At 37.9% G+C, this 27908-nt stretch overlaps 1 protein-coding gene across 7 annotated transcripts in view; it reads right to left on the reverse strand.

Moving 5' to 3' along the window:
• GATB (glutamyl-tRNA amidotransferase subunit B) overlaps positions 1 to 27908 on the reverse strand; it is a 153958-nt gene that overhangs the window by 66959 nt on the left and 59091 nt on the right. For all 7 annotated transcript variants that reach the window (XM_069105539.1, XM_069105534.1, XM_069105533.1 and 4 more), the window contains one exon: positions 17405 to 17538. In XM_069105539.1, the coding sequence (XP_068961640.1) occupies positions 17405 to 17538 (134 nt within the window). The remainder of the gene's footprint in view (positions 1 to 17404; positions 17539 to 27908) is intronic.

Here is a 27908-nt window from a genome sequence, read left to right on the forward strand (position 1 = left end):
GTCCCTTCTGACAGCTTGAGTTGCTCCTTCCCTTCTAGCTTTTTTCCCCCTTCTGTGCTCACAAATGGGTCTCCCCTATCCTGAAACATCCCAGTTTGCTTCCCATCCCACCCAATCATCAACTCTGCCACCACATGCATTTAGTGCTGTTAGTAACCACAAGTAGAAGGACCATGGATGGAGAGCTGGCTTTGGATCCTGGAGAAGACCTGTCTTATGTCCTGCCTTGGACTCACACTGGCTGGGTGTCCCTGGTCAGACCCAGTAATCTCTCAATGTCCCAAAGAGCTCTCTAAGGCTGAGTTGTAGAGGATGTACCAATCTGCCTAGGGAGAGATGTCTCCTCACTGACCAACATTCCCTAATAGAGCTTGTCTCCTCTAAGTAGAATATCAGCTTCTTGAGGACAGGCCCTGTCTCCCTTTTGTATTCCCATCAAATATTTGGTATGGTATCTGGCACATAGTAAGTGCTTTTTCATTCATTCAAACTTACCCTCTTCCTTCTTCCCTTTTATGGACACATGGTGTACCCTCCCTGCCTCCATTTCCTTACCTTTCACACCTTCCTGCTCTGGTAATCTAGCTTTCATCTCCATAAGTGTACTTAGACTTCTTTTTCAAAAGTCCTTTCCTGAATACTCTTACCATCAAATCTAATGCCTTTTCCTCTCCATTCCAATTCACCTTGACCTTTGATATACATTTAACACTGATAATCACTCCATACATACCCCTGAGAGGAAGTAAAGAGGGCTAGACCTGGGGCTGGAAAGCTCTTAGTTCAAATCACACTTGTGACTCTTATTAGCTGGATGACCATGGGGGATTCACTTAACTTCTTGGAGACTCAGTTCCCTATGTGGAATGCTACCACCTATAGTACCCACTTCATAGGACTGTTCTGAGGCTCAAATCAATTAATGTAAATCTGCCAGATTTTCTTACCAATGTCACCACTTCCCCCAAAACCTTTCCTGTTTTGACCTTCCTTGAATAGCCTATTTTCCCCTTCTATCTCCCGAATGCTCCTTCCCATCCTGTAGTTAAATGGGATTTTAGTTGGGACTTGAAAAAAACAGGGAAGCTAGGAGGTAGAGATGAGGGGGCATGGGCAACGGCCAGAGAAAATGGCTGGAGAAGAGAGATAGAGTGTCTTGTTTGTGGAACAGCCAGGAGGCCAGTGTCACTGGATTGAAGAATACATGTCAGGGTGTAAGGTGTAAGAAGACTGGAAAGATGGGGGATGTGGCAAAGAAATGTTATAAGGGGTTTTGAATGCAGAGAATTTTGTACTTGATCCTGGAGGTGAGAGGGAGCCACTGGAATTTAGCAAGTAGAGTATGATATGGTTGGATCTTATTTAATGAAATGACTGGTAGCTGAATAGAGGAAAGACTGGAGTGCAGAGAGACTTGTGGCAGGCAGACCAGCCAGGAAGCTATTGCAATGGCCCAGGCATGAGATGATAAGGGCCTGAACCAGAGTGGAGGCAGTGCTAGGAGAGAGAAGGGGTTGTATTAGAGATGTTGCAAATGCAATTTTGGTTATTTGGTTATTAATGGGTGCGGGCAAGAGATTCAATACATGGGATGAGAAACTGAGGCAACAACAATGGCACTTAGTTGTGAGCCTAAGGAACTAAGAGGATGGTGATACCTTTGACAGTAACAGGGAAGTTAGGAGAGGAAAGTTTGCAGTAAAAGAGAATTAGTTCGGTATTGGATATGTGGAGTTTAAGATGTCTACTGGACATTCAATTCAAGATGTCTGAAAGGCAGCTGGAGATATGAGACTGAAGGTCAGCAGAGGTTATGTTTGGATAAAAAGGTTTGAGAGTCATCAGCAAAGAGATGATAAATTCATGGGAATTGAATTTCAATAGGTGGCAATGAAGGATGGAACACTCCAGGCCTCAGGATAGCATTCCCAATGGCAATGTCCTAGACACAGTATACTTGGGCTTCTACAGGGCAGTGGACAATTGACAACAATAACAATATCGTTGTGGAAAAGATGGAGACAACTGGGTTAGATGACAGTAAAGGTAAATCAATTCAGATTGGTTGACTGACTAGACCCAAAGTGGTGATGAGAGAAGACTGATGTAAACATGGAAGAGGTCTCTTTTATAGACTATCAGCTCTAATCTAACAGAAGAAATAGTAGTAAAAGGAAGAAAGGATTAAAGGTGGGAAAATGACTCTGTGAAGTATGAATCCAGAATAATCTCAAAGGTCCCTGATGCTCTGTCTATTATTCCTGGGCCTGAAGCAAAGGTGATTAGGTCCATAGGATTCTGAGCTAGAAGAAGCCCAGAATGGTAGTACCAAATCCTTCCTATCATCACTACTAGCTCAATCTGGCTATAAAAAATGAATTGATATTTTGTCTTACCATAATAAATGAGTTTAAATAAACACACAAACCATCAGCATGGTATATTCCCTAAGCAAAATAACACAAAAGAGTAATTACAATTGGCAGCAAATGCAAATTTACACCTTTGTAATGAACTGCTTGCTAAAAGAAAGGAAAAGTATATGCATCAACTTAGTACTTATATTGACAACACTGTCTACAGTTTCTTTGACATTTAATGGTGTCTCCATTTACATAGTTGTTAGACATTGTGTGTTGTCCTTTTGGCTTTATTTTCTTTACCTTTCATATTTTCCTGAATTCTTCAAATTCATCATTCCTTCTAGTACAATAATATTTGGTGCAGGCCCATCTTGTGAGTCTTTTCCAGAAGAGGAAGAGAATGTAGAGAGAAACTGAGAGGATGATGATGAGTTCATATGTAAAGCCCCCCAAATCAGCCTCCTCATCTGTAAAATGGGGAGCTTCAGGAGCCTCTAACATCCCTTCAATCTCCAGACCTACAATCCTATGAATTCTACCAATCTTTCTATTTATACTTCTCTAGCCCATTCATGACTGGCATATTCAACATATATTTGGGCTGTGTTCACCCTAGATCTGTGCCTTCCCAAAAGGCAGGCTTTGTTTACATCAGTGTAAAACAGGCTGCAGGTATGTTGTAATAAGAATGTAAATTTTAAAGATCTTCCCTGCCCCTAGGCTAATGTGCACCTGAAGCCTGGGGTGGGAGGCTTGTTTTTCAGTAGATACTTCTTCATTGGCCAGTGAGTCAATAAGGTTGTTACATTCTCTGAGCCAGGAGAAGGCTATATAAGCCCTGATGTGTAGCTTTGTTTTGGGACTCACTTTGAGAAGTGTTCTGTGATTTGATCTGAATTCTGGGAAGCCGTTGTTCAGAGTCCCCCGGCTTTGAAAAACCCAGAATGTGGAAACCCAGATGTTGACTGGGGCAGATCCAGGAACCTGTGTGGGCGGCAAACCCTGAGGACGCTTGGGGTGCTTGCTGCTACATATGTGTGCAGCCAGAAATGGAAGACAGCTAGGACCCAAGATACTTGTGAAGTACAAGTGCACATTTCATGTCTTTTACATGTGGGGGAGTGTTATTTTCATGAAGAGCAGCATTCATTTTTTGTAGTAGCAAAAATGGCTACAAAATAGATGCCCATCTATTAAGGAATAGTTAAATGAATCATGATATTTGAAAGTAATGGAATTGTTGTTGTCTGTCCTTTGTTCTCAGAGGACCATGACAGCAGGAAGGCTGATGCTGTAACTTGGACTGAAGTGAGGCAGGGCTGTGCAAAGTCACCAGCTGCACTGTCCCCTCCAGAGCCATCTGGGTACAGTGGCAAGCTACAGATCAGGACAACTGAAGATGGCCCTGGACGCAGTGGGGCACCTTGGCCTTTTCAAGCTAAAGTCTGTTTCAACAGGTCTCAGTTTGTCTCAGGCAAGGCCTATTCAGTGATTGAAGTTAGGTATGAAATTAGGCAAAAAATAGCCTCTTTTACTGATTTTAAAAAAACGCTCAATCTGGGAGGGGAAGATCCTTAGGTCGGGACCTTCTTCCAATATAAACACATCCGCTCATACTGGAGGAGGACATGGATAGGCAGGTCACCTTCAGGTTTCATATAAGCCAAGTCTACAGGAGGAACAGTATAGCCTATATTCAGATCAAAAAAGTATTTCCCTGGCACAGTTTCCCCTAAACTAATTTATCTACTGCCAAGATATTCTAAAATGTGTCCTTTTTGGGGCAGACAGAGGATCATTATAAAGGAAAGCTGCTTGCCACTGATAAAACTACATTTATTCCTTGACCCACACTAAGATACCTCTTTCCTGCATCCATCCTTCCCTATCTCCACTGGGCTGGAAGGATGAGTAATTATCTTCAACCCCTCCAATGGGCCTACAAAACAAAGAGGAGATGCAAGCAGTGAGTTGGGACTGATGAAGCAGGATAGTCCTTCAGGAACAAAATACAAAAAGTGTGCAAAGCCCAAATGTGAAAGGAACAGGAATCTGAAATATGAATATGAGCTTTGAATCATGTCTCCCCCTCTCTTTTGCCAAGACAGAAAAGCTTCACTAACTGCTAAAGAAGCATGGGAAGACTTATATGAACTGATACAAAGTGAAGTAAAGCAAGCCAAGAAAACACATATAATGACTACAATAGATTTTTGTGATAGATTTGAAAACTGTAACTGAAAATAACAACCAAACAATCGAATGTGAGTGTAATTACAATGACCAAGCTTAGCCATGAAGAACAGATGGGAAAACACCTCCTTTCTTCTTTGCAGAGGTGGAGAGCAGAACATTTTTTACACAGTCAGATTTGATTAATGTGCTGATTAGTTTTGCCAAACTGCCTCCCCCATTTTTTTTTCTTTTTAGAAGGAATGGCTCTTAAAGTAACATGGGGGGAGGATATATTTGGAGATTAAGGTGATGTACAAACATAATATATCAATACGGGGGTGGCCAGGTAGCAACAGCGAGTAAGAGCACCAGCTTCAGTGTTGGGATGACCTGGGGATCAAATCTGGGCTCAGATACTTAGCACCACACCCAGAAATAACTGGCCGTGTAACCTTGAGCAAGTTACTTAACCCCAATTGCTTAAAAAAAAAAAAAAAATATATATATATATATATATATATATCAAAACAGATTTTTAGAAGAAAAGAAACAGTGATGCTGTAAATATTTAATTCTAATAGGTCTTTTGGTCTTCAAGATAATATCCTTGGAGCATCAACATCATAGATTGTTGGGTCAAGGGTAATGAACCATGCATGTTTCGTGACTTTTCTTATTTTAACACTGAATTTTTCTATCTTTTCATCCTTAAAAATTTGATAGGTTGTTTTAATTTGCATTTCTCCGATTGTTAACCATTTTAAACACTTTTAGATAGTAGTGAGCAATTGTTTTCCTACTTAAAAAAAAAAATTCTACCTTCTGCTACCCTGGGAGTAAACTGCAGAAGTGGGATATATACTAGTGGGATTAGCCCTTCTCCCAGCAGTATGATTTTTTAAAACTGTTTATATAAATCTTAGAAACAAAGACTTGAGAGATTTGGAAGAGGACCAGGTGCAGAAGAAAATAGACTCAACTGTTAAAAAATATCAGTTAAGATATATATATATATATATATATATACATGAGAAGAACTGAAAATATCTCATCAGAACCACTAAAACGTATTTGAAAATGTACATCTTTTGATTTTTAAAAAATCGTCATCTTGAACAGTGACTGCCCAACAATGAACTTTCGCTAATGCTTTTTTTCTTCTTCTTTGCTCACTTTATCGATTGGCTTTGACTCTTCTGGATTAGTGTCAATTCCTTATAGATTGTGGAGTCAGACTTTTATCAGAGAGGTTTAATCCAATTAAATAGTTTAATGAACTTGGAAAATTTAGTCCATATGTCTTTTAAAAATTCTAATTAAACTGATTTTATTTGTGCAAAAGCCCTTTTACAAAATCAAAATTGTTTTGCCTTTTATATTCTCCTCTGCACCACGGCTGGTTAAGAATTCACTTGATAGGAGTTGTAAAATATATAACTTTTCACTCTTATCTAATTTATTAGTGTGTGACTCTGTATTTTGATTATTTATCCATTTGGAATTTATTTAATGCATAATGTAAGTCTAAACTCATTTGCTGCTAGATTACTATCCATTCTCCCATATATTTTTGTTGACTAAAGAGTTCCTTCCTTAGGAGTTTGTACTCAGATTACTACATCTATTTCCTTTCAAATCTTGCTTATCTAATCTATTCCAATTAACGTTTTTTCCTTTTTTTTTCACCTCTGGTATGATACTTCTGATAATTATTAATTTATCATATAATTTGAGACCTGATTATGCTTAAATTCTTTTCCCCCTTTCTTTTTTCCTATGGTATTTGTGACTTTTTTGCTCTCCTAAATGAATTTTTATTATCATCTTGTCTAATGTCATCTATTATTTTTTTGGGGTGGTGATTTATTGGTATAACATTAGCTACATAAACTTGGGTAGTATAATTTTTACTAAATTAGCCTAGTCTAGCCATGCACACCTGAATGCCTCTTCAATAATTTAGGGATGCCTTTATTCCTATTAAAATAGCTTTTTAGTTATATTTATATGTATCCTATCTGTATCTTATTAAGTTAGCTCCCATATATTTACTCCATTTGGGAGTTGTTCTAAATATTTCCCCTTTAATTCTTTCTTCCTGTTTTGTTTTGCTTTCTAGTAAAGGCAGATATAATGGTAATTTTTTTTTTTTTAAAGCAATTGGGGTTAAGTAACTTGCTCACGGTTACATGGCCAGTTATTTCTGGGTGTGGTGCTAAGTATCTGAGCTTGGATTCGATCCCAGGTCATCCCGACTCTGGGGGTGCTCTTACTCACTGAGCCACCTGGCTGCCCCTATATAATGGTAATTTTTGTGGGTTTATTTTATATGCTGCTACTTGGCTAAAGTTATTTTTCATCTCAGTTAATTTTGGTTGATTCTTTAGAGACAACATAGTATAGTAGGTAGGTCCCTAGAATTGGAGTCACATTCAAATCCCACTTCAAATGTATGTTAGATGTATGACTTTCACTTTATTCCCCTGGGCCTCAGTTTCCTCATCTGTAAAAAGACAGGGGCTTGATGGCTTCTAATGTCTGTTACAGCTCTAAATCTATCATCTTATGACCTAGACTTTTTAGGTAACACACACCTTCCACAAATAGATATTTTATTTTACTTTATTCCACTTTCTTAGTGTTTATTCCTTTAATATATTTTTTCTTGTCCTATCTTTAGAATTCCTAGTGGTAAGTCAAACAATAATAATGATAGTATGCATCCTTATTTCACTCTTGATTTCAATAGAACAGTGTCTAGTGTTTCTTGTTATAACTAATGTTAATATACCAAAAACAAAATCTAGGAGGAAATAACAGAAAGGGAAATAATTAAAAATAATTATGTAAAAATGCAAAAGAAATTCTGACAGGCAATCTTCTAAGACACAATCAGCACTTGTATATGTAAGCTTCAAAAATAATACAAAAAGGGAAATAACGAATTATCTAAATAATTAAAGAGACAGTGAGTGCTCATTGCTGGACCATACTGATATTATAAAAAAAATGAAAACACTACTAAATCCACAAATTTAGTGCTGTCTCAATCAAACTACTATGGGGATGGATACTTTGTAAAAGTAGACAAAATAATAACATTCATTTGGAGGAACAAGAAGTTTAGAGTCTCAAGAGAAATAACGAAAAGAAGTGGGAATGAAGGGAGGGAGAGGGAGAAGATAGCACTTCCAAGACCTCAAATCATACCACAAAGTAGTAATATGTGAAAAATAGATTACTGGAACAGTCTAGATAAGGAAGAATAAAAAAAAAGCTGAATTCAATAATCTAGTATTTGACAAATTCAAGAATATAAACTTTTTTTTGACAAGAACTGAGAAAACTAAAAAACAGTTTGGCAAAAATTAGGTTTAGACAAACACCTTATATTATATGCCCACAATAAAACAAAAAAAGAATGTGTGACCTAAATTTTAAAGATTATACTATAAAAAATTTAGACTAGAACTAGGTCAGGTATCTATTACAGGTATATCTAGTTCTGGATTCTTAACAAACACACACAAAAAAGAAAAACTGAATTATGTGAAATTGAAAATACTTGTCTGAACAAAAATAATGAAACTAGGCTAAAAAGGTGAACTGAAATTGGGGGGGAAAAGGTGAACTGAAACTGGAAAAAAAATACCTCTTATAGAGACCTGGTATTAGTGTTATATAGGAAACTAAAATAAATGTATGAAACCAAGAGCTATTCTCCAGTGAATAAGAGGTAAAAGTAAATAAGCAGCTATTGAATTACAAATTCTCAAAAGAAAACTGAAAATCACTATCATGAGAGACTGTTCCAAATTAGAGAAAAGAGAAGTAATAAAAATAATGCTAGTAACTAGCATTTATGTAGTGTTTTAAGGTTTGCAAAAATGTTTTATATATGATAACCCATTTTACACATTAAAACAATTTTGGGATTGAATTTCAAACTCAGAAAATTGGCAAAGATGACATAAGATGGGAATAGTTAACTTTGGTGGGGCTTTGGAAATAAATACACTGCAATATACTGTTAAGGGAGCTATGAATTACTCCAACCAGTCAGGAAACAATTTGGAATTATGCAAAGAGAATATCTATGCCTTCTGACTCAAAGATCCCACTGCTAAACATATTCCCCAAAGGCAGAAAGGTCCTTCATGCACTAAAATGTTTACAGTAGCACTTTTTTGCAGTAGCAAAACAGTAGAAACAAAATAAATGTCTATGTTTTGGGGATATGGTTGAACAAACTGTAGAATATTAATGTAATGTAATGTATTAGAGAACCAGAAGAAATGATGACCATGAAGACTATAGAGAAGGCTGGGAAGACTCAGAGGAACTGATGCAATGGGAAGACTTGGAGGAATTGATGCAAAGACTGAATCAAGAAACGAACATACAGGAAGACTACAACCTCAGAGATGGAAAGTACAAAAAAATTGAAACTGAGCACTGTGGAATTTGAATGATTGAGTTTGGACCCAAATAGTAGTTTAAAACAATGGACACTGAACAATGGATATGGTTAGACTCAGTTGATACGTTTAATGTTGCTGAACTTTTTTTTCTTTGATTTCCTTTTTAGTCTGTTTTAAGGGATGGCTCTCTGAGTAACAGAGAGGGATATGTCTGAAGAGGAAGATGTTATAAACACAAATTTCAATAAAATAATGGTAGGTTTCAGTCTTAGAGAAATCCTTTTGATCATATTAAGGACAAGTCTTTTCATTACTATGCTTTTAAATTTTTTTTAACAACTGAGTACTCTATTTTCTTAAAAGGCTTTTTTCACCTATGGATATAATTATATAGATTCTTCTTGGTTTTGGCTTTTAATTGATTATGCTAACTTTCTTCCTGATGTTGAACCATCCTTACGTTTTTGGTATAACTCCAACTTGTCCATAATGAAAATTTTGTTGTTGTTGAATATACTGCTGTAGTTTCTTTGCCAGTATTTCACTTAGCATTTTGGCATCAATATTCATTACTGCTTTATCATTCCCTCTTTTGGGCATCAGTACCATTGCTATCTCAAAGAAAAAGTTTGATACAGTATGTTCTTTCTGTTTTTTGAAAAGTTTATGTAGTAGAAGCAGAAGAGACATTTAAATGTCTGTTAGAATTCTCAAGTACATATGTATGGTCTTGAAGATTTTTACCCTGTTGAAGTTCATTTAAGTTTTCATTAAATTTTTGCTCCAAGTTTGGGCTATTTAGATTATTTACTCTTATTTATTAATTTGGGTATTTGATGATTTCATAGATAATTTTCTTATAAAGCCGTCTTTTGTGGCATCTTGTAAATTTTGGCATATTGTATCATTGTTATCATTCTATTAAGCATAATTTTTTAGTTTTCCTGACTCGGCCTTTGATCCATTTGTGACTTTGGTTGTCATTTTGTATTTTCTTTTTTTAGGTTTATGTCATTTGTTCATCTTCCTGTATTGATTACTAATTTTTTTAGTTATGTAGTTTTGTTATTTAGTTTAAGTTATTACTATAGTTTTTAGTTTTATGCTGTGGCATCTAAAGGATGTATGAAAGGTTTCCATATTTTTGCATTTGTTTATGGATTTCTTTAAACCTCAAGCATAACTGATTTTTGATGAGCCTGAAAAATAATTATACCAAGATTTATATTCAATATACTCTCTACAGATATATCAAATTTAATTTTTCTATGCTGTTAATTCTGAAATTTCCTTCTTGGTTCTGTCAGATTCCAGGGAATGATCATAAAAGTCTGCAACTATTAATGCCTCATTATCTCCATTGTTTTGCTTTTTAGTTTGCCTTTCCTTTTAATTCTTATGTTAATGAGCTACTCATTACATACATATTGATATAATTTCATTATCTATATTATCTTTGCCCATGATGTATTTTCCTGTTTGTCTCAAAGCTATTTTTACTACTTATTTATACAAAATTATGACATTCTGTTTCTTAAAAAAATTTAGCTGAAGCATAATAAATTTTATTCTAGTTCCATACTTTAAATCTATATGTAAAATGTACATCTGCCAAAAAAGGTTAATTTATGGAGAACTCACACATGGCAAGTGTTCACATGGTGGTCAGAAGAAGTGATACAGGGACACTCTCAAGATCTCTTTTAAGAACTCTGTTATTGATAGTGTGACATGGGAGACACTAGCACAGGACTGCTCTGCATGGTGTGCCCACATCAGAGAAGATGCTGCGCTCTATGAGCAAAGCAGAATTGAAACAGCTCAAAGGAAATGCAGAATATGCAAATTTGGAGAATCTACCCCAAATGTTCACATGGACTATTTGTGCTACATAAAAATCACATTCTACTTTTACTAATACAATTTCTTAAGCATCCCTACCAACCAGATAGGAGTGTGTATTATGAATCACTCTTCCCTCTGAAATCCTTAACACTTTGTTAATTTGTTGACCTCTACTCTCTAAATATTCAAGATAAAAAAATTCTCTTCTAACTTTCACTTTCCTTATCTAGGAGCTTATTTCTGTCTTTTCTCCTTTGTGGGGGTTTTGCCTCAATTCTTAGCCTTCATTAAATAGCCTTTTTATAAGATGGAACTTCAAAGAACCAACAGACTATTTCTTCTTATAGTATAAAAATACTTTATCGATATTTAAAAATTTGTTTACTTTGTTAAAGTTTCTACTCTGTGGTTGATTTGCCTATCAAAAGCTCTGCTCGGTTCTGGCCTTTTCTGAGGGAAGAGGCAGAAGTCTTTAATTATATGAAAAAAAAAAAGTTGGTTGAAGGCCAGTTTCCCATTGTATTTTTAGTCTATTATATTCCAACCTCTTCTTTTATGTTATGCTTGTTGAATAATCTTGTATTTCTTCCTGACTGCTTTTAAGATTGTTTCTTTGATAATAAAGTTCTGGATTTAAAAAATATTTTTGGTTGAGTTAAATTTAGAGTCAGAGGACTTTTGATGGCATCCTGTGAATTATACTGATACATATTTTGTCCTCACTTTCAGTACTTCCAGGCAAATTTAGAATATGATTTCCTAAAATACGGTTTTCAGACTCTTTATGTCTTTATATTTTCCTGGGGATACCAGCAATTCTCAGTTTGTTTTGCAATCCTCAGTACTCTTGCATCATTATTTTGATTTGTATGGATTGAGTCTTCCATTGGTGCTGCTTCTTAATTTTGTTTTGTTACCTGAACTGCCATTTCTACATTTTTGTCCTCTACCTGGGCCCTCCTAGTTTTCTGGAGCATTTATTGCTTAATTTAGCACAGTATGTTCTAAGTTACAAAGTTTTATATTCTTTGTATTTTTCTTTCAATGCTGTTATATCCATTTTTTTTACAATTTTTTTTACAGATTTTCTTTCATATTACTCCCACTTTTATAACCACTCTGAAGATTCTTACAATATCTATTTTCTCTACGGCTCTATCAGAGTCCTCTAGTAGTTTTGTATTAATTTTTATTTCTGAATTTCCTCTCATTTTTTTTGTCCCATAATGCCTTTTCATTGTCTTATGCCTCTTTGTAATTCAGTCTTTCTTTTACCTCTTCAGAAGAGTGAAGTTTTCCCTGTTAGCACTTATTTCCTTTTTATTATTCTTTTATTTGATATGCTTGTTGGTGTTTTGATGTAATAAAGGGGAACATCGTTAATCACAACAACTCACTCAGCTGTCCTTCTGGATCCTTTCGTTGAAAACTATTTCATCATCACTCTTTCAATGACTTTCTTAATGCCTTATTTACTTCTTACTACTTCATATTTCTGCAATATTGACTGGATTGAGAACTACTAGTCTGTATACTTGTTTCACCACTAGGTGGTGTTCATCTCTTGGTAGCCTTTAGCCTTCAGCAAGGGGTATCAAAGGTTAGAGTCCACTTTCTTAACAAAATCAGACGTATAAAAAGCAGCTTCAGAAGTAATTTTTAATAAATCTAACATGTCTTAACAATGATAATGTACTTAAAATGACTAACATCTAAACTGTACTGCAGCTTTTCTCACTGGACGATTCTTTAAACTAGTTCTATGATATATCCTCAGCAATGTATAATCACTTATCAGGTTCTGCTAGTCAGACTTTTCAATATGTCCTTGTGCTCAATATATCTACTAGCCTGCTTCCTGTATGCTACTCATCTATTTAATTTACCCTAAAGCTAAGCCTTTTAATCCTTCTGGACTGATTTGCTCATTAGCCAATTGATGTTTGTTCCTAAAATTAATCTGTACTCCTAATCTGAGAGGGAGTAACCAACTTTTGTCTTCTCAGCACTCTTGCTTCAATTACACTGGCTACAAAAAAAGATCATTCCTTTATTTCCTTTGCCCAGTTGACTGGTACTGAGACACTGAACAAGCAGTAACTGTGAGATACTGGACAAGTCATTCCTCTTCCTTGGGCTTGTTTCCTCACATATAAAATGAAAAATGTGGATAAGGTGATTTATTACAGCTATTTTCACTCTGGAATTCTGATTATCTTCTTCTATGAACTATAACTAGCCTCACAACATAAACTGAACCACACAACATAAATTTAGTAGCTTTTGCTCACATACCTATTGCAGCAAGTCTAACTGCTATGTAACTTTTTAGACCCTCCATAATCTGAGCCATGCCCATCCATCTCACCTCATTTCTTCCCTGTTCCTCTGTCTCCTACATACATCTCCAGTTAAGTCACACATGTACTAAGCACCTATTAGGTTCATTCTCAACTCTATGCCTATGTTAAACGGCTCTGCAAATCTGTTATGCCCTTTCCTCTTCCTAATATATATGAAAATCTGAACAATCCTTTAAGATCTAGCAGAAGCCCCTCCTTCATGAAGCTTTTCCTGATTATGACCCAATTCAGCCCTAAATGATCTCCCTTTTACATAAACTTTTACTGTATTTGTTTGTGGAAAATAATATATTTATTTAGTTATATCTTGTATTGTACATGGTCTTATTTATGTTTTTCTCATCTTCTTATGTTGTAAACTCTATGTCATTATTTTTGTACATAAAATAGTGAAACCTACATACAATAGACAATTGATAAAAACATACTGACTTGAGGCTGATGAAACTTTAGCTAAGCAGCTTATGGAGCTTTAGAGATTGCTACTTCTACCTGAGGAATGTTATTAAAGGTAAGGCATACTGTTGTATTATATTTTCACTTTCAGTGCTTTTCTAATGACATAATATTTTACATACTTTTGCTAGTACTTATTAACAAAGTTGTTGTTTTTTATGTTACATATATAATGTTAACATTAACATTATATATTAAATTATAACATTACACATATGTAGGCTCTGGAGGAGGGAAGATGGTGACTTTGCACATTGCAAGTCAAGACATTCCTTTCCTGATGTCACTGGTCCTCTTTGAGAACAAAGGACAAATAACAACAATTAAATATTGATAATTTGATATATTCTTAACTATAATCTTGGCACATTAATAGATGCAATGTGCTTGAAGGCAGAGTCTATTTTTATTTTTCTATTTTTATCAGTGGCGCCTCACACAATGCCTAGTAACGACTACAAAAACAAAATCCATTGAATGGATGACCATATCCACACAAAGCCTTTTTTTTTCAAACAGTTGAATACATTTCCAATTTGGAAATAGAAAAATGTGATTCATAAAATAAAAACTGGCTTTGTAATAAACTTTGCTGCTATGCATATTTAATTAAAAGAAAATGAACTATATACCATGTAATGGGCAATCCCATTGAAAGGCTATTGTGAGATTAACATATTAAAAACCGATATTCGTGTTACATTTTAAAGTTTGGCAAGTGTTTTATATGCATGATCTTAATTTATCCTTAACAACTCTATGGTGATATGGACCATGGTTATTATTATCCACATTTTATAGACTGAAGAAAGGGAATTTGAAAGAGACTAAGGGATTTGGCCTTAGTCATCTAGCAAGTGAGTATGAGAAATGGAATTCATACCTAGGTCTCAGTCCTCCATGTTCTCTTCCAAAGGAGATAAGACACAATCATACAGCTGTGGTTTAGCTTTAGCAGTATGCAAATGCCTTGGGATAAACAATGATTTTGATAGTTTCATTCTGTGACAGCAATGGTCATGCAGGTGTGCTCCTACTGATGCTAGGATGACTTGCATGCCAAAACGGAAAATAAGTTCAACTGTAAAACAACCTAATTAATCCTCAAAAAATATGTAATGACTTTCAGCAGAAACCTGACAACTGGAGGAACTGTTAAGTTTTTTTCTCTACAATATGACATAAGCTTGTTGAAATTGGAAGAACGTTGAGAAGACCAGTTTAAAAGAGCTGCCAACTGTTGCTAGGAAGAAAAAACACTTGTTATTGACTCTAAAGACTGAGGCATTGATAATTGGAAAAAAGTAATTTTTACTGATGAAATTCACTTTTTCATTAAAGGTTTTAGGTAAGATCTTTTAAAAGAGATCCAAGTGAACCCATAAAGATCTGATCATCTTCATCATAAAACATCCATCCTAAAAATGGTTTGGGGGATTTTTTTATATATCTTGTATACTTTAAGGCAATGATGAACTCTGATAAACACCAATATACCTAGAGGCATAACTTCCCTAATTCCCAACTGGAAATGGAATACTACAATACAATCTTTTCCATGTCACAAACAATTAAGAAACTGACCCAAGAAAAGGAGATAAATAAGATGTCCAGGGAACTCACTTCGTTTAAATAGCACTGAAAAGCTATGGGCTGTAATTTAAAAAACGGACTTCATTGAAGTCCATATATCCACAGCACAATATCCAATGTGATATGTGGATTCATGAAGAAAAATTAAAGAATCTGAGTCAAAATGTTATAAACTCAATATTGTATCTTGAAAAGTAATTGTAGTAAAAGAAGACTATATGACATATTAAGTTTTTAAATATGTAAAAAAGTTTCAAAGTTTGTTGTATAAGTCAATAAATTTGATTAATTTTTATCCCACTTAATTTGCAAGACACTATACTTGATGACTTGGATAGCTATGGTACTTTTTGAATCTCCCAGCTGACTTCTCTGACATACAAGGTATTCCTGGGCTACTCTTTTCCTGTTATCAATTACTACTTTCTCAGGTAATGTAACTGAATATTATTATTAGTCTGAACCTAATGATGAAGCCATAAAAATATCATGTAATGCATTTTAATGCAAAATAAAAATATAGGATTATACACTGCTCTATATTAAGCAGTACTGTTTTCTATAAGCATGGAAATATAGCTGGTTGTATGAGCTTTGAGTTATTGGGCAAAAAAGGCTATTATCAAGTGGTCAACCAAAAAAATACTTTTTGAGAGATAGCTACATTCCAAGCACAGTCATAGGTATTTTGGAGAGATGCCAATAAATGTATCCCTTAAGATGTAGCTCAGCACCATCTTCTGTATGATGCCTTCCCAGAACTCCCAACTGCTAGCATCCTTTCCTCAAACTACTTTGCATATTTGTTGTTTTTATATTTATGATGTGTATTTTTTCTATGTACTTACTGTGTCCCCTATTAGAATGTAAACTCATTGCAAGTAGGGGCTGTTTCTTCTTTGTACTTGTATCTCACGCACTTGTCACAGGTGCTTGGCACACAGTAACCATTTAATAAATACTCGTTGATTAACTGACTATCTCAAGAATTATAGGATCATTGATGAAGAGCTGGAAGAGATCTTAGAGACCATCCAGTCAAACATCCTCCTTTTACAGATGAGGAAACTCAGCCCCAGGGACATTCAATGGCTTCCCTAAGGTCACAGAAAGAGTCAATCACAGATGTAGGGTTTAAACTCAGGCTGAACTGACTCCAAAGCCAGGGCTCCTTCCACTGTGCCATGCTGTCTTTTATAAACTACTTCTGGAGAGAAGACATAAGCATGTGAAAAGCTAATAAACAGTACCTTGTACTACTAGTTGAATGCCAACAGAGTATAAATATAACAAATGATAGAGAAGTTCACGGGATAAAGAAATTACTTTTGGCTGGGAGGTGGTTACTTGTCTCTCAAGATATCAAAGTGCTCAAAGATACATTTGTAAGAGAAATAGGTTTTGAAGTAGGGTGAGAGTTGTAGGAAAAACTTTGGATTTGGAGTTAGGGGTTGTTGTTCACCTATGTCCAACTCTTTGTGAATTCATTTTTGGGAATTTCTTGGCAAAGATACTGGAATGGTTTGCCATTTCCTTCTCCAGATCATTTTCCAGATGAGGAAATGGAGGCAGACAGGGTTAAGTGACTTGTCCAGAGTCATACAGCTAGTAAGTGTCTGAGGCCAGTTTCAAACTTAGGAAGATGAGTTTTCTTAATTCCAAGGACAATGTTCTATCCACTGCACCACCCAGCTGCCTGGAGTGAGGGGATAAGAGTTCAAATCCCAGTTCTCCTATTTACTGCCTAGGTGACTTTGGGAGAAATATTTTCACTTATTTGCTCATTTATAAAATGAGAGGCTTGGATGAAAGGACCTCTATGGTCCCTTCCAGGTCTGAATCCAATGATTCTATGAGAGGGTAATAGGGACAAATGAAAATAAGGAGGTCAACTCCCAAGGATATGCAGCTTCCCAGAACTAAAACATTGCAGAGCTAAGAGGGATCTGACAGGTCATTCAATTTTTTGTTTGTTTTCCTTGAATTCTGAATTAATCAGATTTTACCATCTCACAGACTCACTCTAGAGCTGGCTGATAAGGCTGATAGACGCTTTTGGATTCTGGCCCTCAAAAAGAGTATTTCTCAGTGTTTCCACTGATGGAGAATGGACCAGAAAAGGATGTGGTACCTCTAAGCCAGCTTCTTCCGGATGCAAAAGGTAAAAAAATTCCAAAGCTGCTCTCACCTCTCGCTGACAGCAAGGCTCTGCTGCTTTAAATAACCCAGGAAAGTGCTGAGAATCCAACCAATCACTTTTTGTGGCTCTGCCCTAGTTTCTTTCATCACATTTTGGAAGAACTCCAATAGTCCATCTTCATTCTGTTAAAAAAAAAAACCAGCCAAAAATAAAATCAGAAAAATCAAAACGGTCAGCAGCCAAGCACGAGGTACAGCTCTGTGGTGCAAAGGTCAAACCTTCGAGTCCTCTGCCGGGTCTCTGGAGGACACCTACTGCTTCCTGGCTATGCTCTGGTGTATCACCTCTGACATGTCACCCAAAAGACCCACAAGATGAATAAACTGGCCCTGGCCTGTGACATGATCCATCCTCCTTAGCTTGGGGACACGTGGTATCCTCCTGTCCCCACCTCCTAGCAGAACAGAAACTCCATGAAGGCATCTTATCCCTTTACCACCAACATATAGCCAGGGCTTTGGCTGCAGTCTAGCTAATACATAATAAATATCTTTTGTTGAATCGTCCCTGAGAGGTACCTAAGGATGAAACTGGTGTTTCCACTTTCCAAAGGAGAAGCCCCTCCCCTCTGAGCAAAAGGGGAAGTTTAGTGTGGTAGGAAGGGCCCGGGGCTTGGATTCGGGAGATATGTATTCAAATATGGGCCTTAGCTATAAACTTCCTCATCAGTTGTTGCTATTCAGTCGTTTCAGTCATGTCCCACTCTTCATGAGCCCATCTGGGGTTTTCTGGGCAAAGACACTGGAGTAGTTGCCACTTCCTTCTCCAGCTCATTTTAGAGATGAGGAAACTGGGGGAAACAGCGTTAAGTGACTTGCCCAGGGTCACACAGCTAAGTGTCTTGAGGCCAGATTTGAAAGGACAATAAATTTTCCTGACTCCAGGCCTGGTGCTCTATCCTCTGCAGCACCACGTAGAGTCCTTCCTCATTTATCTCACCTATCCCACAGTTCTGGAAGATCATGTGATCCAGTGGAAAGATGGCAGCATGTGGAGTCATAGGAATTGGGATCAAGGTCTCATTCTGATACTTGTTACTTTGTATGACTCTGGGCAGGTCACTTTTCCTCTCTTGGGCCTGTTTCCCCATCTATAAAATGAGGGGGCTGAGATGATCTCCAAGGTCTAAGCTTATGATCCTATAAAAGTCAGATCTTTGTTCATATGAAAGCACCATGATAATGTCACATATGGTGTTACCACTTGAGTGGGAGCCACTCGAGTTCCTGGGCCTCTCTTAGCTAGGCCTGCCCCTCCCATGCTCAGCTCCTATACCCTAACTGGGCAGCTCTCATACTTGCCTGAAGAAGAGACACCTTCTGACAAAGCCTTCCCTGTCCTCCAGGATCAACAAGAATTTATTAAGTTCTCCTATCATTCAATTTAATAAACTTTTAGGCCCCTGCTCTGTGCAAAGTACCAGAGACAGAAAGACACACACACAAAAACTACCTGCCCTAATTTCCAGGGTGAGAGGGTGTTGATAGCTGACTTAGAAGCAAAGGCGGCTTCTGAGCCACGCGACGGAACTATTTGCTGTATCACCACTGCAGCATTAGAAATGCACCTTGAAAATGGAGTGATTCCCCTAGCCCCTTACACTTTCACAATAAGTTATTGATCAGGGGTGAGTCATTCCCATCTACTTTGGCTCAGGTTACTTTCTGAAACATGAGAAAATATAGAAATATGGCCTATTCATAGAAAGGAAGGCTTCAATTTTCCAGTCTGGAAGAACTGAAAGATCAGAATTGATCAGATGCAGTCTATTTAGCATAGTTTCCCTGACATGCTAACTCAAATCAAATCACAAATCCCCTAAAAATTTCTTTATAGTTCATAATCCAAACCAATAAGTATTCATTATCTGGGGCAGCTAGGTGGTACAGTGAGTAGAGCACTGGCCCTAGAGTCAGGAGGACCTGAGTTCAAATTCGGCCTCAGACACTTAACACAAAAATTAGCTGTGTGACCTTGGGCAAATCACTTAACCCCAATTGCTCTCCAAAAACAAAACAAAACAAAAATAAGTATTCATTATTGTCAAATAAGTAGCCACCATGTCCAACACAGTGTGGCTTCAAAGACCAAACAAAACAAAACCCTTCAACAACCACAAAGACCATACCCATGCTCAAGGAGCGTACTCTTCTTGGGAGAAAACAGGCTATAACATATAAGACATAGTAGCACAGTGCCTATCTATGTATTTGTCTAATCTGTGGCTTCAGACTCTTATTAGCTGTGCGACCCTGGATAAGTTGCTTAACCTCTCTCAGCCTTGGTCTCTTCATCTGTAAAATGGGAAAAGTAATAGCCTTTACTCCCCAGGGTTACTGTGAGGATAGTATCAGTAAAGGGCTTTGTAAATCTTAAAGCACTATATAAATGCTAGCTATCTTTATTCCTGTGATGGAGAGCAGGGGCTGTCTTTTGCCCTTCTCTGGATCCCCAGCTCTCAGGACAATGCCTGGAATATAGTAGGTGCTTTAACAGGGGTTCACTGACTGACAAAATACAAGATAAAGGGAGGAGAGAGTGAGCCCCAACAACTACAGGGATCAAATCAGGAAAGGCTCCCCTGAAAAAAGCTAGAGTCTCAATCTTTTTTAATCATTTCCCTGTGCCAAGCATGGTGGTACGTTCTAGGGATGAAGAGGGAAGGCATTTTAGGCAGGTCTGCTTAGATAGAGTCCCCTTGCATCCAGAAGACAACTTTTTTGGAATATAGGAGAGTCTGGAAACAAGTGGGTAGTTATTGCACAGAGCTCTTTCTTAAATTTGGGGCTGCAGATGTTATAATATATACATGGACACACATTCACTAAGGCAAGACGCGCCATAATAAAAAAAAATCCAGATGCCCTTTGCAATAGAGCTAAATTCTCTGGTGACAAACCTACTGAATAATCCCACAATCATCCTTCTGATCTTTTTCTTAGCTGAGGCTATTATTCTGCTCATGCTAAATCAGGGCAAAAGGCCATCTTAACAGCCAGAACTTTGTTGTAGATAAAGGCAAGTGTAAGCAATTTGGAGAAGGAGTTTTACTTTAACTGTTCAGAGAAAAAAAAGTATTCCAACTCTGACGCTGGTGTAGAACCCACTGGGGAAGCCCCAGAGCAGGAGCGGCTGCCTCAGCCAAATCAGACGGGGAAAATTCCCTTTGTTCTCCTCTCGACAGGCTGGCCCACTAGTGAAATGGGCTGTCAGGAGAACTCTTGGCTTCGCCAAGGAAAGGTTTTCTAAATCCTCCTTGAAATATTGCACGCTTGAACTCATGGGTTCGGCTGAGTTGCCGAGATGGTGATGAATATCTATTTCTCTACCCTTGGGTGGTTTTCTATTGGATGGATAACATGGCAAGTCAGATTTTTGTTTGTCTTTTCATGTCAACCTTGTGATGAAGCCTCTCTGAGCTGGAACTGTACTCCACTAGGGGATACATGGTTTCAGTCCTCAATTTAAAGCAGCCGAAAAAATCTGAGATTTGTGCTGGGGGGCTGGGGGGAGTACTGAGGGAATGCTAGGCTGCTGGCAGCCCAGAGAATAATGAGTCAATAAAAGTTGCACGCAGGCCTCTAGTTCAGATGCCGGTCTATCATCAGGCCTTTTGCTTTTGTGGAAGACAACACTCTGAGTGAGTTTTTCCTCTTTCTTTGAGGTAGGCAAATGCTGATTAGTTTGGCACACATCTCAGAAGTCTCCGGTGAATATGGTAGTGTTGGCCATCTGCTTTTGTCAGGAAAACATCGAGCCAGTAATTCCCTTATTTAAACATCATATTAAAAGCAAAGCCAAAAAGGCCATTCTGTTAAAGGATTTTTAATGTCTCTGTCAAAGGTTATGTGTGTGTGTGTGTGTGTGTGTGTGTGTGTGTGTGCATGTGAGAGAGAGAGAGACAGAGAAAGAAAGAAAGAAGAGAGAGAGACTAGGCACTAATTTACCCCAAATGACAGGAAGCTTCAGTGTCAGTTCCACAACAGCCTAGCCCCATGGCTTTTGCTGCTTTCTAATCAAGCCTTCTGCAATGCTGGATGCCAGTCCTGCCTCCCCTACACGTACTGGACAGTCTTTGAAGCCTTAAGGTTGGAGGACATCTTTCCCATATCTTAATCAACTTTCCCTGGGAAAGCTTAGGTTACATGGTCAGCCCCATATCATCCCTGCTACTTAGCAGTGAACAGAAATAGCCAAGGCTAGGAGCTTTGTCCAATTATTGATACTAGGGAGGGGCTCTGGATTTAAAACTACCTCAGGTTGGCTGCTTCTCTGCACCTTGGGGAAGGGACAGGGTTCTTAAACCATAGTCTGGGTCATGGACCCCCTTGGGCAGCCTGAAGAAGCCTATGGGCTCCTCAGAAAAATGGTTTTAAATTTATAAAAGAAAATGCAAAGGATTAGAAAGGAAAGCAAAACTTGGTGAAAATAAATGTGACCCCCTCCCTCCCTCCACATCTAGAGACCCCCTGAAAACTAGCCATAAACCCTGTCTTGGAGAGCTGCCTAAAACACGAAGGGGTTAAATGTCTTATATGCTGCAGAAGAAAGGAGACTACATTTGCAGTCAGTCATTTGGGTTCCAAGTCTTGCTTTTCCATTTACTAATTGCATCACCTGGAAAAGTCACCACACAGAGCTCTCAGGGCCTGGGTTTTCTTTGCCATCTGATGAGGGGCCTAGACTATGTAGTCATTCAAGGCCCCTCCAGCTCAAAGTCCATGATCTCATTTTCATCACACACGAGCGTAAGTCAATAAGCAACCAACAGGGCCACAAAGAAAGTCTGATTATGGGCAGCTAGGTAGCGCACTGAATAGAGCACTGGCCCTGGAGTCAGAAGGACCTGAGTTCAAATTCAGCCTCAGACACTTAACACAAAAACTAGCTGTGTGACCTCGGGTAAGCCACTTAACCCCAATTGCCTTACCTTCCCTGCTCCAAAAAAAAAAAGAAGTCTGATCATATATCTGTAAGAAGACCAAAGATTGACTGACACAGTGGAAGAAAAGGAAAAGAAAAAATGACAAGTCATGGAACAAAGGAGGTTTAGAGTCAGAAGATCTGAATTCAAAGCCCGGTTCTGTCACTGGGCCAGTCACAGTCTTAGGTTTCTCTTCTATAAAATGAAGGGGTTGGACTAGATGACCTCAAAGGTCTCCTTCCCTTCTCCATGTTGTACCCTATGATCTGGTGAGGTCTGTGGGGGAAGAGTTAAGAGCTGGCCAAGCAGCCCAGCTGGTCAAAACTGGACAGTGTGGGCAGTGCCAGTACCTGTACCAACAGTGCTTTCATCTTCCCAGGAACTCATTTTCTTGACAGCTGCAGTCCTTTTCAGGGATTCTAAAAGCATCAAAGACTAGCTCCCAAAGACCTGCATAGAAAACCTAGGAAAAAGAAAGGGAACACAAACCTCTCTGCCAATTTGTCACATTCCATTCCTCGCTTTGGTGAAGGCACAAAAATATACATATAACCACTTTAGAGATTCCCAAATAGTAAGGGGAATTGGTGGTAAGTAACAGCTTGTGTTTATGTAAAGTCCGCAAAGTGCTTTACAAATATGATCTCATTTTAGCCTCACAAAGACTCCAGGAGGTAAGTGCTATTATCAGGCCATTTCACAGATGAGGAAACTGAGGCAGGCAGAGGTTTAAGCGACTTGCCCAGTCACACTGCTAGGAAGTGTCTGAGGCTGGATCTAAACACAGGTCTTGCTCATTCCAGGTCTAGTTCTCTAGCCACTGTGCAGTAATTCATTCAAATTTCTTTAGTATTTAATGATTAATGAAGCCTTTTCTCATGGAAGGGTGGAAAGATCACTCTGCTTGAAGTCAGAGGACTTAAGTTAAGATCCCACCTCTGCACCTCATGTGAAGCCTCAGTCAAGTCTCCCTGGGCCTCTGCTTCCTCATCTGAAAAGTAAGGATGTGGGACGACTTGGCCTCTGAGGTCCCAGATCTGTAAATACCACCATTTACAGCAGAGGGAAAATGAGATATGGGGTTAAAGTCATTTGCCCATGGTAACTGAAACAGAATCTTCCTTGGGACAGAAGTTGAAGCCAGCTCTCTGGATTTCAAATCTAGTTTTTGAGTGCATTTCTAGCTGTGTGCCTACAGGCAAGTTATTTTATTCATCTGGAAAATGGGAGAATAATACTGCATTATCCATAACCTATCTCAAAGAGTGATTTGGAGAAAAGCCTTATACCATGTAAGTTATTATTATTCTGTTCTCACAGGCTGCCCATTACATCCTCCTTGCTGCCTATTCACCAGAGTTTCCTCCTCCAAGGTACTAACCTTTGAATGATTAAAAAACAAAAAAAACAACCCCCCAAGAGAAAATCCCCAAAAATGACTGATCAGAGATACCTGTCCTTGTATATCTCAGCTAGATGATGAAATGCATAATAATAATGCTAAAGAACAGCTAGCATTTATGTGGTGCTTTTGAAAAGGGTGACAAAGAACTGTACAAATATTACCTTGTTTAGCCCTGCTATGATGATCCCCATTTGACAGATGAGGAAATTGAGGCAGACACTCTTGAAGCAATCTGCCCAGAGGTCACAAAGGTAGGAAGTGTCCGCGGCTGGATTTGAACTTGGGGCTCCAGATCTTCCTGACTCTAGATGCAATGCTCTGTCCATTGCACCACCTAGAGCACTGCATCTAGAATCAGGAAGACCTGAGCTCAGGTCTCAAGACACTTACTAGTGAAGTAATCTGCCCAATGTCACAGAGGTAGTAGGGTTAGGATTCGAACTCGGGTCTCCCAGTAATATATCCACTGCTCTATAATACATCCTCAGAGAAGGCTAGATTGCAAAACATGGCCAAGATAAACATTTAGATACACTTTTTCTAAGTTAATCTCATTTCAGGTTCAGTTTAGGATGACTAATTATGGTTTTCCTTTAATTACTATTAAAGGTAGTCTGTGTTCCTCTGAGGAACACAAGATAGGTAGAAGAAGAAAGAAACTTGGTATGATGAAGCCAAGGGTGAAATCCTGACCTGGACGCTTCCTACTTGTGCCATCTTATCATAAGATCAGAGATGCAGAGCTGGAAGGGACCCCAAAGGTCATCTGGGGCCCTGGGAGGCAGGGGTGACATGACTTGCCTGAGGTCACATGGCCAATAATGGTGGGATTTGAACTCAGGTTATGTGACTAAGAGTCAGTCTGTGATAAGTCATTTTTGTTTCTGAGCTATTTCCTCATCTGTAGAATGGAGATATTTATACCACTTATAAGGCTATAAAAACAAATGCAAGCATTTGAATAGCGTTTTAAGGTTAGTGAAGCACTTTACCAATATTAATCTTCTAATCCTCACAACAACAGTGAGGTAGGGGCTAAAATTACTCTTATACCAGATAAGGAAACTGAGGCAGCAAGAGGTTAACTTGTCCAAGATGAGTAGGTGTCTAAAGGAAAATTTGAACTCAGGTCTTCCTGCCTCCAGGTCTGACATTCTATGCTTTCACAAACGAAGGATATAAGAAAACTTTACAAAATCCTTGTAAGCTGTCAAGTTCTATGTAACTCAGCCATCATCATCATCAATAGTTTTACACGTCGATGCTGTAAGCTCCATGAAGGCAGGCACCACGTCTCAGTATCCTGCATTCTTGCATACTCTGTTCCAGCCCAATAGGCCCTTTCTCCCGGATCCTCACATACAACCCTCCATTTCCCATCTCAGGGTCATTGCCCTGATCTTTCCCTATACTTGGCACAAACTCTCTCCTGCCTTTCACCTCACTAGATCCTTCTCCTTTCCTTCAAGAAACAGCCTAAACACGACCTTCCAAATGAAGGCTCTCTTGATCCCCCCAACTACTACTGCTTCCCTAACTACCTTGTCATTTATTTATAGCTATTCTCTTTACATTTATTCTGATTATATTTATACACACACTTTTTTGTCTCCTCCATTAGAATATAAGCTCACAGTAAAAAGGAATTGTAGTTACTGTATCTACAGCCCAAGCACCTAGCACAGTACCAGACACCAAAGAGACTTTTAATAGACACTTGGTTGATGGATTTGATGTGGAAGAGAGTTCCTCTTTGTCCCCAAAAGGAAGAATCAGGAGCGAAGAGTTGAAGCTACAAAGACACAAATTTAAGCTTGATGTCAGGAAAAACCTTCCTAATTAGCTGGAGGTGTCCAACAGTAGAAGACACTGCTTCAAGCCATGACAGGCTCCAGTCTTTGCAGCACAAGCTGGAAGACCACCTGACTACCTGTCACTCATCTTGGGGATGGATAGTGAGGCTTCCTGTTCAGGGATGGCTTGGACTAGATGGCCACTGAGGTCCTTTCTGACGCTTAAAATTCTGTCAATTTGTAGTGAGATATTTTATCACTCTAAGGCAAAAGGTTTATGATTACTTTAATTGATGTGGAAAAAGTTTTTGACAAAATCCAACAATTGTTCCTGTTAAAAACACCAGGAAGAAAAGGAATAAACAGAACTCTCCTTAAAATGATAAGTACCTATCTAAAACCAAGAGAAGGCATTATCTGCAACGAGGACAAGTTAGAAATCTTTACACAAAGATCAAGAGTGAAGAAAGGATGTCCATCATCAACATTACTATCCAATATTTTACTAGAGATGCTAGTTATACCAATAAAACAAGAAAAAGAAATGAAAGGAATAAGCATAGGCAAGGATGTTCCTCTGTTTCCAAAACCATCACTTTTTGCAGATGATAAGATGGTATACTTAGAGAACCCTAAGAGAATAGACTAAAAATATCACAAGAATAACTTTAGCAAAATCGCTGTATATAAAATAAACCCACATAAATCATCAGTATTTCTGTATAATGCCAACAAAATCAAGTAGGAAAAGGGAGAGAAATTCCATTTAAAATAACTAAAGATGGTATAAAATATTTGAGAGGCCACCTGCCAATATACGCACGGAACTATATAAACACAATAACAAAACACTCTTTACAAAAATAAAGGCAGACCTAAATAATTGGAGAGATATTAATTCCTCAAGGGTAGGCCAAGCCAAATATCATAAAAATGACAATACTAACTAAACTGATTTACTGATTCAGTACCATATTAATCAAATTACCAAAGGACTACTTTACAGAAGTATAAAAATCAAAATTCATCTGGAGGAACAAAGGTCAGGAATATCGAGGGAATTGTTATTATTTTTTAAAATAGGAATTTTAAATAGGAAGAAAGGGGGCCTACTAGTACCTGATCTCAAACTATAAAACAAAGCTCTAACTGTGCAATTTGGTATTGGGTAAGAAATAGACAGGTTGATCAGTGGAATGGATTAAGAATACAGTAGACAGAAGTAAGTGGGCAAAGTAATCTAATTTTTTATAAACCCAAAGATCCCAGTTACTGGAAAAGAACTAAAATTTGAAATGAACAAAAATTTGGGGGGAAAATAAAAAAGTCTGGCAGAAACTAGGTATAGAACTACATCTGACATCACCTATAAGCTCCAAATGTGTTTAGCTGTAAAGAGTGACATTGTAAGCAAATTAGAGACGTGTGGAAGAAATCATCTGTCAGATCTACATGGGATAGAGGAGTTTGTAGGAGGTAAAATGGACAATTTTGATTACATGAAATTAAAAAGAAACAAATAAAATAAATGTAGTTAAAATCAGAAGAAAAACAGGGAATTGGAAAAAAAAAATCTTTTCTCTGAAAAAGGTCTCAAGTAAGATATACAGGGAATCAAGTCAAATTTATAAGATTAAATGCCAGGGTGGCTAGGTGGTACAATGACTAAAGCACCAGCCCCGGAGTCAGGAGGACCTGAGTTCGGTTTCAGCCTCAGACACTTAACATCCACACAAAAAAACTAGCTGTGTAACCTTGGGCAAGTTACTTAACCCCAATTGCCCTCCAAAAAAGGCAAAAAAAAAAAAAAAAAAAAAGAATAAATGCCAGTCCACACCTGATAAATGGTCAAAGGATATGAATGTGCAGTTTTCAGAGAAAGATATCCAAGCTATCCATATGAAATAATACTCTGAATAACTAACAGTTAGAAAAATGCAAATTAAAACAACTCTGAGGTAACACCTCACATGCCTCAGATTGGCTAAGCTGATGATAAAAGGGAAATGACAAGTGCCAGAAGGATTGTGGTATAACAAGCACACTAATGCACTACTGGTGGAGCTGTGAACTGGTCCAACCACTGTGAAAAGTGATTTGGAGTTATGCTCAAAAAGTTATCAAACTTTGCATACCCTTTGACCCTGTGACACCACTTCTAGGCCTATGCCTCAAAGATATCAAAGAAAGAAGAAAAAGACCCACAAGTACAAAAATATTTATAGCAGCTCTTTTTGTAGTCACAAAGAACTGGAAACTGAGTGGATGCCCACTTATGGAGAATGGCTGAACAAATGATGGTATACAAATGTGACGGAATACTTGTAAAAGAGAATGAAGGAGTTGGTTTCAGAAAAGCCTAAGAAGATT

This window comes from Petaurus breviceps, unplaced genomic scaffold (genome assembly GCF_028583685.1).
Source record: "Petaurus breviceps papuanus isolate PSGF00001 unplaced genomic scaffold, PetGlider_PUasm1.0 76, whole genome shotgun sequence".
NCBI classification, from domain to species: domain Eukaryota; kingdom Metazoa; phylum Chordata; class Mammalia; order Diprotodontia; family Petauridae; genus Petaurus; species Petaurus breviceps.